We start from the raw sequence: 15,161 nt of genomic DNA, 5'->3' as shown, positions 1-15,161 counted from the left end.
ATCACGCGAGCTCACGAGAACAATAAAAAATAAAAGATTGCATAACATAAGCCAGCGAATTGACTAAGGTATTAGAAATCGCAAAACCAAAATACAACCGTAAGTACTTACGTGCACAACTCTGTATATTTCTTTGTACTAGCTATAAAATCAGTTCGCACCAACCAACCACCAACAATTATCTTCGGCCACATGTACACAGTGATTCATATTTCGACGTAATTGCTCTTCGGCTTACTTCAAACTCCCCAAACCATCCTAGAAGCTGACCCACTGTAGGTGATTTTGTTCTGTTCCACAATTTCAACACTTCGATCATGCGAGCGATGTTGTGACCAAAGTTCTCAAGAATGTATTGAAGATCGTCTGAGCTGATAAGACAGGCTCCAAGATTCTCCCATAAGGATCCGTTGAGGAGAGCGCAGGCTCGAATCAAATGATCTGACACGGGAGCATCATCGGCGGGAAAAGAGTCTAAAAGACAATTATATTTATAAGAAAAAGGTCAACAGAAGGCATAGAGTACCTGAAGTGAAACCGGAAATGATAACCAAATCTCTAACAGAAGCACGATGATGTCTTTCAGGGCGAGTAGAAAACAGGAGGTAATCGAGAGCCTTTTCATGGACTTTCTGATCAACTTCACATGACGAATAAACAGCAGGATCTTCATTGAGGTGCTGAAGATGAGAACTGTCTAAATAGAACCAATTGAGAATAACGCCCGGACTTCTTTCGTCACACGCTTGAGCGATCATTGATTTTAGCTCGTTGAAGAATTTCTTCGCCTCGGCTTTGCATTCGACTTTGTTTGACCAACGAAGAATGACGTCAATGCAATGACGTCCCTTCTTTATTCCCAATTGGATGAGACACTCGATTATTTTATTACCGAAGATCCTCACTAATTTGATACCGTCCTTCCAAACGTCGTGGCGCGTGTCCTTCAGATGAGAGCAACGACATTGTAGAATGACGAAGGACGACGGCGAGATGATGTCAACCGACTTATCACATTCATATCGTTGACCACGATACATGTCCAACGTCGAATCTTTAACCCACATGCCGTCCGGAATTAAATCGTTGAGGAGAGCGGGAATCCGATACACTCCAGGCTTGCCTTCGAATGGATAGCACAGTTCGAGGTAGCGAAGAACGTCAATTGCTTCGTCGGCTGAGACAACAAACGGAGACGGCGTGCCTTTATGCCTGAGATAATTTTCGAAAGCCCTCAGAGTTGATTCGATCTCTTTCTTGGACGCGCGGTCGGGGTTTTCACGAGGCATGACAAATGGGAAATTGCGTGGAGCGAGAAGAGGACCAATGACGTTGTGACAAAGCCAGACGGGTCGAACACAAATTCGACCACCCAGATTAATAATCTATATAAAGATTAAACTTACCCAATAACATAGATAGATAACAATTGCTCACTATTCCGGAAGAATCAAGATATTCAAAGGCCACGTTTTTCTCGTCCTCACTCAAAGTGATGCCTACTTCTTCAGCGATCCACTTCTCAAATTCGTCAGCCGTCAGGAAATAGGCCAATGGACTCTTTCTCTTTTCGTCAGGAAAAGAAAGATGCTTCTCAATGCCGTAGCAGAGTTTGGGAACATCATCTGCTTCCTGCAAAAAGATAAATGTTGGCGTCAATTTCAATAAGAGTAATCATTACCTCAAGCATTTCTTCTCGAATTTGTTTCAGTATTTCTCGGCAGCCATTCATGTCCTCTGATTGGCTCTTACTGCAATCCATTTTGATCACGCGAGAAATTTTAAACGCATCTTCAAATTCGTTTCGAAGAATTCGGACGACTTCGTCGGTCTTGATGCTCAGATCGATTGCCATTTTCTCATTGAAGCCAATCAGATTGAAAATCACGAGGAGGCGAATGAGTGACGTCGAGTGAGGCGGAAGTGTACGCAGTGCTGCCTTTGAGAACGCACACCAGAATCGCCCTCTTTCTAGAAGACGAAGAACCGATTCTGACGTCATCTGTTCTCCCTCTCGAATAGGAAGAATAAGTAGGAACATAGTATTGGACTTTTGAAAGAAGAGACCGTGAGCACTGTGGAATGCCGGCTGGGCACCAAAGTCCCACGTCGATCCTTTGCCAACTCCCTCAATTTCACAATTGTGAATTTCAACGCCCGGTGTACGATCTTCGTCCTTGGGTGGAGGTTGATTGAGTCGAAGAAGAGAATTGACGTACGTCGTTTTCCCCGCCCTTTCGTCGCCAATTACGCACAGTTTAATCGAATCCGGCCGAACCATTTCTCGTTGAAGAACGGAAAATCGGGCGGCGTCCTATTACGCTAATTATATATGAGAACTAGATCAAAATAATTTCGTACGTAATGCTGTCGAAGAAGCGCTCTGATTTCGCCATTTGATGCAACCTGATGAGGCGTGTTTCCGTACTGAACTTCACGTTTATAAATTTTCTTCAATAAATACAGATTGAAAACGCGTCACCTGGTCTTGAGAAGTGACGTCAACTCCCTTTTCAATCAATAGATCAATAATTGACGTGACTGCCTTTGAATTATGTGCAGCAATGTGCAAGGCATTTCGTTTTTTCTACAAAAATTTGACTAGAAAACGAGCGATGAATGAGAAGACTAACGTTATCTGTGGCGGAAAGATCAGCCTCTAAATCAATTAGTTGCTGAATGGCAACAACAGAAGGAGAACAAAATGGTGAATTACATGCGTACAATAAAGGTGTCATTCCCCACTAAAGATAGAATTTTCAAACGAATTTGTGGAAGATTGTAAGAATGTGACCATATTAGCATAATTGATATCAAGGCCTTTCTCAATGACAAGATATTGAAGAACAACTTTCACTTCGTCATCTTCGCACTTCCAGGGTTCGGCGGCATAAAACAAAGCCGTATTTCCTCCCTAAAATAAAAATATGACGGTTTCTTCATTGACTTTCGTAGCAAATAAACCATCTCACCCAAAGATCTTTCGCTTGAAAGTTACCTCCGTTTTGATCCAAGTAGCGGATCTTCAATAAACGATCAGTTGAACTTCGACACGCCAACATTAAAGGCGTTTTGCCAAACTAAAAATGAAATAAGAATGAAAGCATCTCATTTGAAAACTTGTAACCTCTTCAACGCTATTAATTTCCGCGTTGTGCTCCACGAGCCATTTCACTCCAAAAAGGCTTCCCCTCTGGCAGGCTTGATGCAGGGGAGTTTCTCCATTCTATCACGAATATTTCACATGTAGCAAATCATAGAACTATACATCATATCTCACCCTATTCATTGCATTGATGCTCATTCCCTTTTCGTTGACAAGATGATGAAAAACTTCATCCGCTTTTTCAGATGACGAAAATTGACTGGAAGCTGCCTCAACCTAAATGTCAAAAGTCACTGTTGCCAGAGCGTTAATACCAATTCTATTACAATATCAGATGGTAACAAAAAGATTCCATGTTCTTCAAGAAAAATCATTTTTCGCATTCTGTCAAAGGAACTTCCACAGGCATAAGAGTATGGCGTATATCCTCTCTAAAATTGAGTGCATGATGAGTGCAAAAATGTAAAATAAATTCCAAGTCATACGTTGTCTTTTGCGTTGACATTGGCACCGTGAAGGACAAGCCATTTAACCCCAAAAATTTTTCCTCCCTGACACGCACAGTGAAGTGGGCGTTGTCGAAAAATCTGCATCCACGCATAGATTTCTTAACTACTTCGAAACGTATTGATACCCCTATTGGCTTTTCAATATCTTGCAGAGGCGCACAGTAGAGCCATTGGTCGGCTTCCACCGCCGACTCAAACTGTCCTGCCGCCACATCGTGAAATGACCAGTTAGGGCACCATAATTTATTCCCCGAACACCAGGGCGCGCGCGGGCTTCGCCCGCGCGCGCCCTGGTGGGAGGGGCTCTCAAACGTGATCGGCCAAAATCTCAAAGTGTTTGTCTGTCTGTCGGTATACCCTGACGTCACAATCGCACATAGGCCAATCACACACACAGGTGCCTTTATGACATCACAGTCATTGTGATGTCATACTCTCCACCAAAAAGTGACCTCACAGTAGAGTAACCCCGGATCGTTATCGCACACTGCGAAAAATCTATGACTGACTTAGTAAAACAGTGGGCGCTTGGTACATGGTAGAGATCGATCGGAGATCGATCGATCGGAAGCGATCGATCGGAGATCGATCGAAGCGATCGAGCGAAGCGATCGATCGAAGCGATCGATCGAAGCGATCGATCGGAGATCGATCGAAGCGATCGATCGGAGATCGATCGAAGCGATCGAGCGAAGCGATCGATCGGAGATCGATCGAAGCGATCGATCGAAGCGATCGATCGGAGATCGATCGAAGCGATCGATCGAAGCGATCGATCGATCGGAAGCGATCGATCGGAGATCGATCGAAGCGATCGAGCGAAGCGATCGATCGGAGATCGATCGAAGCGATCGATCGAAGCGGAGATCGATCGAAGCCGATCGATCGCATCGAGCGATCGTCCGATCGATCGAAGCGATCGGAGAAGGGGCCGGGGAAAATGACGTAATATGAATGACGTAGACTATGAATGACGTATTACAATGTGGCCCTGGTGTTCGGGGAATAAAGGAATGACGTAACAATAAGACGTACATTCATTCATTTGGATTTGCAATTGCGAAGACAATGAGCGACTTCTCCTCAAGCGATTCCCAAGTAAGTTCTTTATGACATTGACTGCACCAGGTCCCTCGAGAGCAAGAACGGCTGAAGAGTAGTGGTAAGAATTTGGGATGCTTCTTTTTTTGAAACAGCATCTAGGCTACGGCCTTGGGGCTCATGCATAATGTGATGCCCCTAAAAATTTTTTGGGCTGCAAAGCGTTCAGACCTCCTCGTGGTGCAGCCTGGGTGACGCTAACATGAACGCAAATATGTAAACTTTTCATATATATATATATAGTTATATCTATATATGTATGTATCACTTATTTCAACAAAAAAAACAGACAAATGACGAACAGACAAGTTATTACTTAGAAGTTTTTTCTTCCTGTGCAGGCGACGCCTTCGGTACACTCAAGCAAATTGCGCTGAGGGAAGACGTCACTGCCGTCGTCGGCGACGACGCGCTGAAGGCAGATGTCACTGCCATCGTCGCCGTCGTCGCCGTCGCCGCCGTCGCCGCCGTCGCCGTCGCCGTCGTTGCCGTCGCCGCCGTCGCCGTCGCCGCCGTCGCCGCCGTCGCCGTCGTTGCCGTCGCCGCCGTCGCCGTCGTTGCCGTCGTCGCCGTCGTTGCCGTCGTCGCCGCCGTCGCCGCCGCCACAGGCGTCGTCGCCGCCGAAATCATAGGAGGTGGAGGTGGAGGCGGAGGAGGCGGCGGAGGAGGATGAGGAGAAGTAGGAAAAGGGGTTTCCGCCACTATCGGGCGGAAATGTCTGTACGTGTACCACGGATTGTACGGGTGGTACATGTATGATGGGCACGCAGGACCGGGGTGATTTGCCCTGAAAGTTTGGTCGAAATGTCGTTCGACCGTGTTCATCACCCCGGTCCTGCGTGCCTGCCACGGTGGGATGGATACTGTCATCCCACCGTAGGTGACGCGCATGAGGGGTTGTCCGCCCCCTCGGCGGCGTCCTCGTCGATTTCCACGTCGTGTTCTCCTAAAACAAGTTAATTATGCGGGTAAAATTTAGAGATAATCCACTTACGAAGGTTGCCTCTCCATGAGTGAAATGTAATGTAACAATTCCATTGTGACGTAGTAAGGGAAATTCCCTCTAATACGGGATCTGTTCTTTCTAGAACTCTCTACTCTACGGATAGCGAGGAGGGACAGGCGGAAAGGTACGTACGAGGTGTTCGGGGCCACATGACGACTTCAAAACAGTCGTCATTATCTAGTGGTAGTGCTAACAAAAAGGAGAATACAATAGTGTGCAGCGATGAAAAACGCGACTATAGTATACTGCACACCCGTTTACGCCGACATCGTTTTTTCGTAGAAAGAAAACTTACCAATTCATCGTCACTCCCCTTCTCGATTATCTCGGCCGATAGCTCGATCGCAGACGGCATACTTTTCGAGTTCCGTTTGCCTCGTCTGCCTCTCTGCATCTTCCAACAGCAAATAGGCAATAACAACGTTTTTCGTGTGGCAATTAATTCGACGAATACATATGTACTAACAGCTGGCTCGTCGCGTCGTTAAGAGGGCGCGATCTCGTCTAACGGCAGCTATCAACGCCCCTTTAATGGTGCACGCGACGTCACATGACGTCACTGGAGAAACGATTCTCACTCCTGAAGCGCGTTATAGCAAAACTGCGAAACCCTCATTTCACGAAGCTTTTGAATGACATGATTACCTGATCTTAGAGTTCACGCATTACTTGCCTTGCTAATGAAAAAATGGGGACAAAAAAAGAGGTCTTAGCTTCGTTCCAGCGCCTTTTTTACTCCTATGTACGGGCTAATTGCCTACTTCTGAGAACGCTCTCCTGGCTAAACCGGGCGTCCGATCTCTCTGAATTTTGCAACACGATAGGTGCAATTTTTTGTTAATCCTTCGCACGTGCCGATGGCTCTCAAAGAGTGCGTGATATAGTACGTTATTTGTCCCGTACCTCTCAGTAAGTGCGCAGTATTGGTGACCGACGTACCTATCATGGTGCAACGGAGATCGGACAAACAGCTTAGGCAGCTGATCGAGCGTCTCAAACGGAGGTATATGCGAGAGTAAAAAAGCGCTGCATGACCGCTCCTATTCTTGCATCAGCAAGGTAACTCATGCGTGGATCTTCAAGATCAACAAAAGATACACAAGAAATCCGGGTAACGCGCGTAAGACCCAAGTTCTCTGTGACGCGATCTCATTTGGGACCTATCGCGAAAACGATAAACCAGAAAGGAACTGAAGTTCAATTCGGCGTCTTTCCTTTCTTGGATAGACCGGATAGCTATCCATTCTAACCGCAGCCGGCGGGGCTCGGAAATTTTGACGGGTTGTCAGCTTCTACATAGCCTCGCAAGCCAGACCCTTACGAGCAGGAGGCTGTTCGCGTTTGGTAGCTAGCGCGCGAGGTGTGTGGGCGCGGTCTTGCCTCACTGCTCGTAGGGTCTGGCTTGCGAGGCTAGCTTCTACATGTATCAAAGGTAGACTACATTAGCTGCTCTTTCCCCGAACACCAGCGCGCCCGAGAACATCAGAGTCCCAAGCGTGGTTCTTCCCCTCCCCCGTCACCGTTTGACTTTGAATTTTCATCTATATCAGTCAAATCCCCGAATTAAATTTATAATCGGATCATGTAGTCTGTCAATCACAATCGCCCCTACGTAGACCAACGGTGCAACAGAAGCAAAAACAACCGAGGGCGCAGTCATGTCTCTAAGTTTTAGCATCGGCTTTCATATGCATGGCCCTTCTTTGTATGTACAATTCTCCAACACTCGATCGTAAGAGTTGAAGAATTGTTTTCATGTATAGCCCCTATATAGCCTCTGACGTCTAGGTCTCTTCGGACGGCATAATCGAACTGGACACGACCCGTCGAGACGCGTCGCGCGCTGGCAGGCCAGTGCGCTCTTCGAATGGCGTAGACAGCGTTTCGCCGTCAAAGACGAACATACCTATCAAGAGAAAGTAGGTAACGAGGCGAAAAACGCCGCTTGTCTTGGTTTCCCCAAAAGGAATCCCTCTCACCGTTCCTAGCTCGTTCACTCTCGGGAATCCTTAGCCGTCTTTCAATAGCTGCTTATATAGGGTCGTTTTCAGCCGACTCTTGTCGCCGTCTTTCGTTTATGCTGTATTCGTATCCGGGAAACGACACAGATACCGGTAAATATCCCGGCGAAAAGTTAATACTGTAATATGGTCACAGTGAAAATAAAGAAAATGACACCTCGTGAGAGGCGGCAAAAAGTACGGCTTGCAAAAGACAACGAAGAAAGAGGTAAAAAATCTCAGCACTAAATTTGGGGTGGAGTTACTGTTGGACCAATTGAGGAAGTTTGGTGTAAAACCATATTGATAGATCTCTAGGGGTATATAAGCCATATTAATTAATAAAGATTTTTGAAAATTGACAAAATTTACCGTGTTAGTGCCAGTCCTCTTGGGCTGGCTCGTGCAGCAATATGTATACAAATTTACTATTTACCAAAGCTAGCAGGTAGCTTGCTTTATCACGACTGCTTTTGCATTAATTTGTTCTTGTGTGGATCGCCGGCTGGTCAAGCTGCATGCTACGTCCATAGAGTTCTTCATACTTTATTTTGATAGCTCTTTGACTCACGTCAACCTGCTCAAACCACCTAAGAAGCCTGCCTACCGTCGGAGATTTTGCTCCTTTGCTCCAAGATTCGAGCACTTTGAACATGCGAGCGGAGTTGGTAGGAGCGAAATCGCGAATATATTCGATTTCGTCAGGGCTGATGAGAAAAGTGCCTATATCCATCCATTTGGAACCTTTTAGGGCGGCGCATGCTCTCATCAACTCAACTGATACGGGCTCACCATCGGCGGGAAAAGAGTCTTAACAAAATAAAATCAATAAACAATTATTTCATATTACATACTGAAAGGGAATACCAAAAGCACATTTAATTTGATCCGGATTAGAGGCGACCAAAGGCTAAATGAAAATAAACTGGTGAGTCTTTCTTCTCGGGCTCTATTCTATTACTTTGGAATCAATCCCTTCTATAAACGCCAATTCTCGGACACATAAGCGATTTCGTCTCTCTGGCCGAGTTGAAAACAAGATGTGATCAAGAGCATTGTCATTGAGCTTTTGATCAACTTCACTGAAAGAATAAATGGCCGGATCTTCATCAAGTTGTTGAAGATGAGAACTGTCTAAATAAAACCAGTTGAGAATAACTCCCGGACTTCTTTCGTCGCACGCTTCAGCGATCATCGATTTTAGTTCGTTGAAGAATTTCTTTGCCTCAGCGTCACATTTCACTTTGCTGGACCAGCGAAGAATGACGTCAATGCAATGATGTCCCATCTTGAGTCCCAATTGGATGAGACACTCAATTACTTTATTGCCAATGATCCTCACTAATTTTATGCCGTTCTTCCAAGGCTCTTCACTTGCGTTCGTCAGACGAGAGCAACGACATTGAAGAATGACAAACGACGACGGCGAGATGATGTCGACGGAAAGGAGGCACTCGTATCGTTGACCACGATACACGTCCAACTTCGAATCTTTAACCCAGGCGGTGGGAGAAATTGAATCGTCAAGTAGAGCGGGAATCTGATACATTCCAGGTGCGTCTTCCAGCGCAATGCACAGATCCAAAGAGCGAAGAACTTCAATTGCAACGTCAGCCTTCACAACGAATGCAGATGGACGGCCCTTGTGTACGAGGTCGTCTTCAAATGCCGTCAGAGCCGATTCAATGTCACTCTTTGACGCCTTCCCCGATTTCCCCATCTGCATGGCGACTGGAAACCAGGTAGGAGCGAGAAGAGGATCGATTACATTATGACACAGCCACTGAGGTCGAACACAAATGCGACGACCAAGGTTAATAATCTATATAAACATATTATTAAATAGTGCAAAACAAATACTAATCACTCACTAATCCCGACGAGTCAAGATATTCAACAGCCACTTTTTTCTCGTCCTCGTTTAGAACGAGTTTGACCTCTTGAGCAATCCACTTCTGGAATTCTTCAGTTGTCAGGAAATAGGCCAATGAATGTTCTCTCTCTTCGTCCGGAATAGAGAGATGCTTTTCAATTTCGTGGCATAACTTCGGAACGCCATCCGCTGCCTGTGAAAACCAAAGTGTGTCAAAATGTCATTTTTAGATTATTGAGTTATTACTTCTAGCATTTTTTCACGAATTTTCTTGAGTTTCTGTCGACAAACGTCCATGCGAACCGAATTGCTCTTACCGCAATCCATTTCGATCACGTGATCAACTTCAATATTGAACGTATTGCCAAATAGTTTCTGAAGCTCTCTGGCGACTCGTTTCATCTGGAAACTCACTTCAATTCCCGCCTTTTCTTCGAAACCGATTAAATTGAATACTATCATAAATGGAATTAGCGACGCCACGTGAGACAGAAGCGTTCTTAATGAAGCCTTAACAAACGCGCACCAGAATTGACCTTCATCTAGAAGACTCTTTTCTGACGTCATCTCGTCTCCCTTTCGAATTGGAAGAATAAGAATGAACATCGTATTGGACCGTTGAAAGAGGAGCGCATGTGCGCTGTGGAATGTCGTTTGGGAACCAAAGTCCCACCACGATCCTTTGCCAATTTTCTCATCTTCACAATAATAGATACCAACACCCGGTGTACGATCATTGGGTGGAGGTTGATTGAGTTGAAGAAGAGAGTTGACAAAAGTGGTTTTTCCAGCCATTTCGCTGCCAACTACGCAAAACTTAATCGAATCCGGACGAACTTTTTCTCGTTGAAGAACGGAAAATCGGGCGTCCTATTAAAACAAATACATACGAGAACTCCATCAAAATAATGGCGTACGAAATGCTGCCGAAGGAGAGCTCTCCTTTCACCATCTTCAGCCACCTCATAAGGTGTCTCTCCGTTCTAAAATTCTGATTTATAAATTCTTTTAATTTCAAGGGAAACGTCACCTTGTCTTGCAACGTGACGTCACAACCCTTCTCAATCAATAGATCAATAATTAACTTGTCTATTCTTGAAGCGCTCTGTGCAGCCATATGCAAGGCATTTTGTTGGTCCTACAAAGATTTGAATAAAAAACGAGCGAGGAATGAGCATTATAACTAACCTTATCTCTGACAGAAACATCCGCTCCTAATTCAATTAGTTGCTGAATGACGATGAAAGAAGGATGTTCAGAGCATGCGTCCATTAAGGGTGTCTTTCCCTCCTAAAAATAGAATATCCAAACGAAAATGCTAAATATCTAAAGAATGCTACCTTATCAAAAGAATTGATATCAATGCCTTTCTCAATGACAAGATATCGAAGAACATCTTTCACTTCGTCATCTTCACACTCTGAGGGATCGGTGGCATGAAACAAAGCCGTCTTCCCATTCTGAATAAAAAAGACGGCGATTTGTTTATTGACTTTCTAACAAATAAAGAACATCTCACGTGATCTTTTGCTCGACAGTCCGCTCCTTTTTCACCCAAGTAGCGAACTTTCGCTGAGCGATTGATGGAACTTGCACACGCCCTCATAAAAGGTGTTTCACCCCTCTGAAGATAAAATAAGAATAAAAGTATCACAAGTAAAATCTTCTAACCTGGTTGACGCTATTGATATCAGCCTTGTGTTCCACAAGCCATTTCACTCCAAAAATGCTTCCATCCTTGCAGGCAGAATGCAGAGGAGTGTTTTGATTCTATTACAAAGATTGCACATGTATCAAACAAAAGCACGCCATGCATCACTTCAGTAGTAGCATTGACACTCAATCCCTTTTCATTGACAAGCTGATGAAAAATCTCGTCCGCTTTTTCAGACGACGAAAATTGATTTTCAGCTGCCCAAACCTATAAATCAAATGCTATTGGTGCGAGAGAGCTGATATCAATTCGCTTACAATATCAGACGGTGACAAAATGTAGCCATGTTTTTCGAGATATAAAATTTTTTTTATTGTGTCAACAGAACTTGTACAGGCACAAGAATATGGCGTACGTTTTATCTAAAAAGAGTGCTTAGTGAAACCATATGAAATCCATTGCAAGCCATACAATGTCTTTCGCGTTGATATTTGCACCGTGACTGACGAGCCATTCAACGCCAAAAATATTTCCCCACTGGCACGCACAGTGAAGTGGGAGGAGCCCTTTCTGCATCCACGCATCAATTAATTTACCAATCCAAAGCGTTTTCATACCTTGGGTGATATCATTTCAATCTCTTGATTCTTTTGCACAAGCGCATAGCTGAGCCAATAATCGGCTTCATCCGCCGTCTCAAACTCTTTTCCCGCCACATAGTGAAATAATGAAAAGTCATCGTCGCCGTTCTAACGAAAAAGAGAATACAGTGGCGTGCAGCGATGGAAAACGCAACTATTCCATACCTGCTGAGATCGAAATCCTTTTTCTGTAGAAAGAAAACTCTTCAATTCATCCTCATTTCTCTTCTGGATTATCGTGGCCAATCGCTCGATCGCGGACGAGATCATTCTCGGAGTGCGTTTCTGCCAACAACCAATCAGCCAACTAATTAATGAATAACAATATTTTTCGTCGCAAGTCGGCGATTCTACGAATTCGTTTTCGGTTAATTAGAAGACGACACTCGCTTTTCGATCACACTGCTCAGCCTGAACTTACACGAGTAGACCTACCTTTAAATTTTTTCCGCCTGACTCATCATCTTGAGTCACCCTTGGAACAGAAGCGATGAAGTCATAAAGAGCCTTTTGATCGTCGTTCCCCTGCTGCAGAACAGCGCAAAAGGAATAGAAACTGGGAGGTGGCTGTGACATAAGAACACTAAGTAACTCCGGGGCCACTTTCTTCAGCGAGCATCCCAGAAGCTCCTCGTACTGACGAGAGGAAAGACACCCGCGGGAGCGAAGAGGATCAAGAGCAGTTTCTCCAACAAGAGCGTTGCCGAAATGAGACAAAATTTTATCTTTCACAGAATCGAGGCGATTCCATTCTGGATCCGCCTTGGCTGCACACCGTGCGTCCTAATTAAACAATATGCATTCGGGAAAGAATCAAAATGAAAACGTACGTAATGCTGTCGAAGAAGAGCTTTCACTTCATCATCACGTGCTACCTGATGAGGCATTTTTCCTTTCTGAATTTCAAATTAATGAATTCATTTCCTAATCACGAGCCACATCACCTCGTCTTCACCAGTGACGTCGACACCTTCTTCAATCAAAAGATCAATAACTGATTTGCATTTTCGAGGGTTACTCGCAGCCAGATGCAAAGCATTCCGTTTCATCTATAAACAATAAAATGAATAAGTCGGCGAGAAGCATTCTTACTAACGGAATCTGTAGCAGCAATATCAGCCCCCAGCTCAATGAGCTGCTTAATGGCGTTGAAAAAAGGATTGTCCGAATCGCATGCGTGCAATAAGGGTGTCCTCCTCCACTAAACAAGTACAAATTGTTCAAACTAAGACCGCCAATAGGCCTGGTGAAAATCAAACCTTAGAAATAGAATTGATGAGAATGCCCTTTGCGACAAGAAATTGAAGAACATCTTCTGTGTCCTTTTCAGACTTTGAACCCTTGGTGGCATAACAGAAAGCCGTTCTCTGGTCCTGAATTTAAATTTCAAAAATGCTTTGTCTTCTCTAACAACATCAACATGGACCCACCTCATCAATTGCAAAACAGTCGGCTCCTTTTTCATCTAAGTAGCGCGCTTTCAGTGAAGGATCAATGTCACCTGCACATGCCAACATAAAAGGCGTTTGGCCCTCCTGATATAATAAATAAGACTATAGGCACTGCAGGTGAAATCTCCTAACCTTGTTGACGCTATTAATAGCAGAATTGTGTTCAACAAGCCATTTCATTCCAAAAATGCTTCCTCTGTTGCAAGCGTAATGCAAAGGAGTGTTATTGCTCTGTAATTAATTAATTATTACAGATATTTTGTGCAGGCAAGAAAAATGAACTTCATCATGTACCTTCTTTTCAGTAGCGTTGACACTCATTTTCTTTTGAATAAAAAGATATCTCAAAACCTTCTGAGCTTCTTCAGAAGATGTAAATTGATTCCCAGCGGCCCAACACTAAAGGAGGAAAAGGAAAGTTTCTGAATCCGTTGAAACAGAGTCTACGCCAAAGCCGTTACTATGTCATCCGGTGACAAAAGATAGCCACGTTCTTCCAAATAGCCAATTTTTTTCAATGTGTCAACGGAACTTGCACAGGCATACGAATACGGCGTATTCCCTCCCTGAAAGAGCTGTCAGTGTGGACAACAATCTGACGTACATTTTCTTATCATACCGCGTCTTTCACGGAGACGTTTGCACCGTGACTGACGAGCCACATGACGCCATAAATATTTCCCCACCCGCACGCACAGTGAAGTGGTGTCAGTAAACCAATCTACACATACATATCAATTAATTTATCAACTCAAAAGTATTGATATTGTACTTTTCCTGGCTTGTCAAGGTTTTCATTTTTGTCAAAAACTAAATAGCTGAGCCACTCATCTGCCTCATCCGCCGTCTCAAACTCCCTTCCCGCCACATAGTGAATAGCGTCTACCAAGTTGGGCCCCGCCTGAAAAAATAATAATCGTATGCAGCGGATATAAAAACACGTTCTCCGTACCTGGCCAATGTGAAATCCTTTTTCTGCCAAAAGGAATCTCTCCAGTTCATAACGCTTACCTTCTCTGATGGTTGCACTCAGCCGTTCAATTGCAACACGCACAGCAAACGATCGTTTTGATCTCTGCCAACAGGTCAAAAAAAGAGTGTTTAGGAGACGGTCCGTTAAATAAAGCTACCTCGACTTATTAAATGAGTAAAATATGCGATTAATGTTTTGGATAAAAATGAGGCCCCATTAGGAACCGGGCCATTAAAATTTCGTTCATTCAAAGGCACAGGCAGCATTTTCTGCATTAAACAAGAGCTACTTCGACTTATTAATAGCGTAAAATATGCTATTAATTTTTTGGATAAAAATGAGGCCCCATTACGAACAGGGCCACAAACATTTTGTTTATTCAAAGGCAAAGGAAGCAATTTCTGCATTAAATAAGAGATACGTCGACTTATTTATAGTGTAAAATATGCGATTAATTTTTTGGATAAAGGTGAGGCCCCATTATGAACCGGACCACGGAAATTTCGTTTATTTAAATGCTAAGGCTGCAATGAAAACGTTTTTCTGAATCAAATTAGAGCTGCTTCGACTGATTTATAGCAAAAAACGAGCGATTAGTTTTACAGATAATAATGGTGCCCCAATTGGAAACGGGCTGTAAAAATTTCTTTTATTTAAAGGGGAAGGCAGCAATTTCTGCATCAAATTAGAGCTACTTTGACTCATTTATAAAATATGCGATTAATTTTTTGGCTAAAGGTGAGGCCCCATTAGGAACCGGACCAGGAGTCAGTTCGTCGAGCAAATGTCTCAGGCAAGAAATTCGATGTCTTTGCAGATAACAAAGAACGTCTTCTCAGATTATTAA

At 44.0% G+C, this 15,161-nt stretch overlaps 2 protein-coding genes and 2 long non-coding RNA genes across 4 annotated transcripts; all 4 read right to left on the bottom strand.

The window, feature by feature from the left end:
• Window positions 1–11: 11 nt before the first annotated feature.
• Window positions 12–3,862, bottom strand: LOC136193967 (death-associated protein kinase 1-like). Its single transcript, XM_065982977.1, has 14 exons — window positions 3,741–3,862; window positions 3,592–3,693; window positions 3,433–3,537; window positions 3,281–3,382; window positions 3,128–3,226; window positions 2,973–3,080; window positions 2,795–2,914; window positions 2,634–2,744; window positions 2,483–2,587; window positions 2,362–2,427; window positions 1,682–2,314; window positions 1,438–1,632; window positions 527–1,385; window positions 12–474 (listed from the first exon to the last, which is right to left on the bottom strand). The coding sequence occupies exons 3-14, from the start codon at window positions 3,487–3,489 to the stop codon at window positions 179–181; spliced, it is 2,751 nt and encodes a 916-aa protein (XP_065839049.1). The 5' UTR covers window positions 3,490–3,537; window positions 3,592–3,693; window positions 3,741–3,862; the 3' UTR covers window positions 12–178.
• A 4,006-nt stretch (window positions 3,863–7,868) lies between these two features.
• On the bottom strand, window positions 7,869–9,218 carry LOC136193975 (uncharacterized). The gene is made up of 4 exons (XR_010671501.1): window positions 8,684–9,218; window positions 8,590–8,632; window positions 8,095–8,532; window positions 7,869–8,036 (listed from the first exon to the last, which is right to left on the bottom strand). It is a non-coding gene; the product is annotated as an uncharacterized lncRNA (long non-coding RNA).
• A 363-nt stretch (window positions 9,219–9,581) lies between these two features.
• LOC136193959 (transient receptor potential cation channel subfamily A member 1 homolog) lies at window positions 9,582–13,902 on the bottom strand. The gene is made up of 22 exons (XM_065982969.1): window positions 13,803–13,902; window positions 13,636–13,740; window positions 13,474–13,572; window positions 13,321–13,425; window positions 13,150–13,263; window positions 12,987–13,091; window positions 12,835–12,939; window positions 12,721–12,786; window positions 12,326–12,673; window positions 12,056–12,175; window positions 11,867–11,998; window positions 11,721–11,819; window positions 11,567–11,671; window positions 11,415–11,516; window positions 11,267–11,365; window positions 11,115–11,219; window positions 10,936–11,055; window positions 10,784–10,885; window positions 10,626–10,733; window positions 10,513–10,578; window positions 9,842–10,465; window positions 9,582–9,788 (listed from the first exon to the last, which is right to left on the bottom strand). The coding sequence occupies exons 2-22, from the start codon at window positions 13,660–13,662 to the stop codon at window positions 9,582–9,584; spliced, it is 2,958 nt and encodes a 985-aa protein (XP_065839041.1). The 5' UTR covers window positions 13,663–13,740; window positions 13,803–13,902.
• Window positions 13,903–13,959: 57 nt separating this feature from the next.
• Window positions 13,960–14,418, bottom strand: LOC136193974 (uncharacterized). The gene is made up of 3 exons (XR_010671500.1): window positions 14,294–14,418; window positions 14,114–14,242; window positions 13,960–14,062 (listed from the first exon to the last, which is right to left on the bottom strand). It is a non-coding gene; the product is annotated as an uncharacterized lncRNA (long non-coding RNA).
• Window positions 14,419–15,161: the final 743 nt, after the last annotated feature.

Source organism: Oscarella lobularis, chromosome 12 (assembly GCF_947507565.1).
Source record: "Oscarella lobularis chromosome 12, ooOscLobu1.1, whole genome shotgun sequence".
Taxonomy (NCBI): domain Eukaryota; kingdom Metazoa; phylum Porifera; class Homoscleromorpha; order Homosclerophorida; family Oscarellidae; genus Oscarella; species Oscarella lobularis.
The sequence above is the reverse complement of the archived record's forward strand: the minus strand, read 5'-3'. Positions and strand labels throughout refer to the sequence as shown.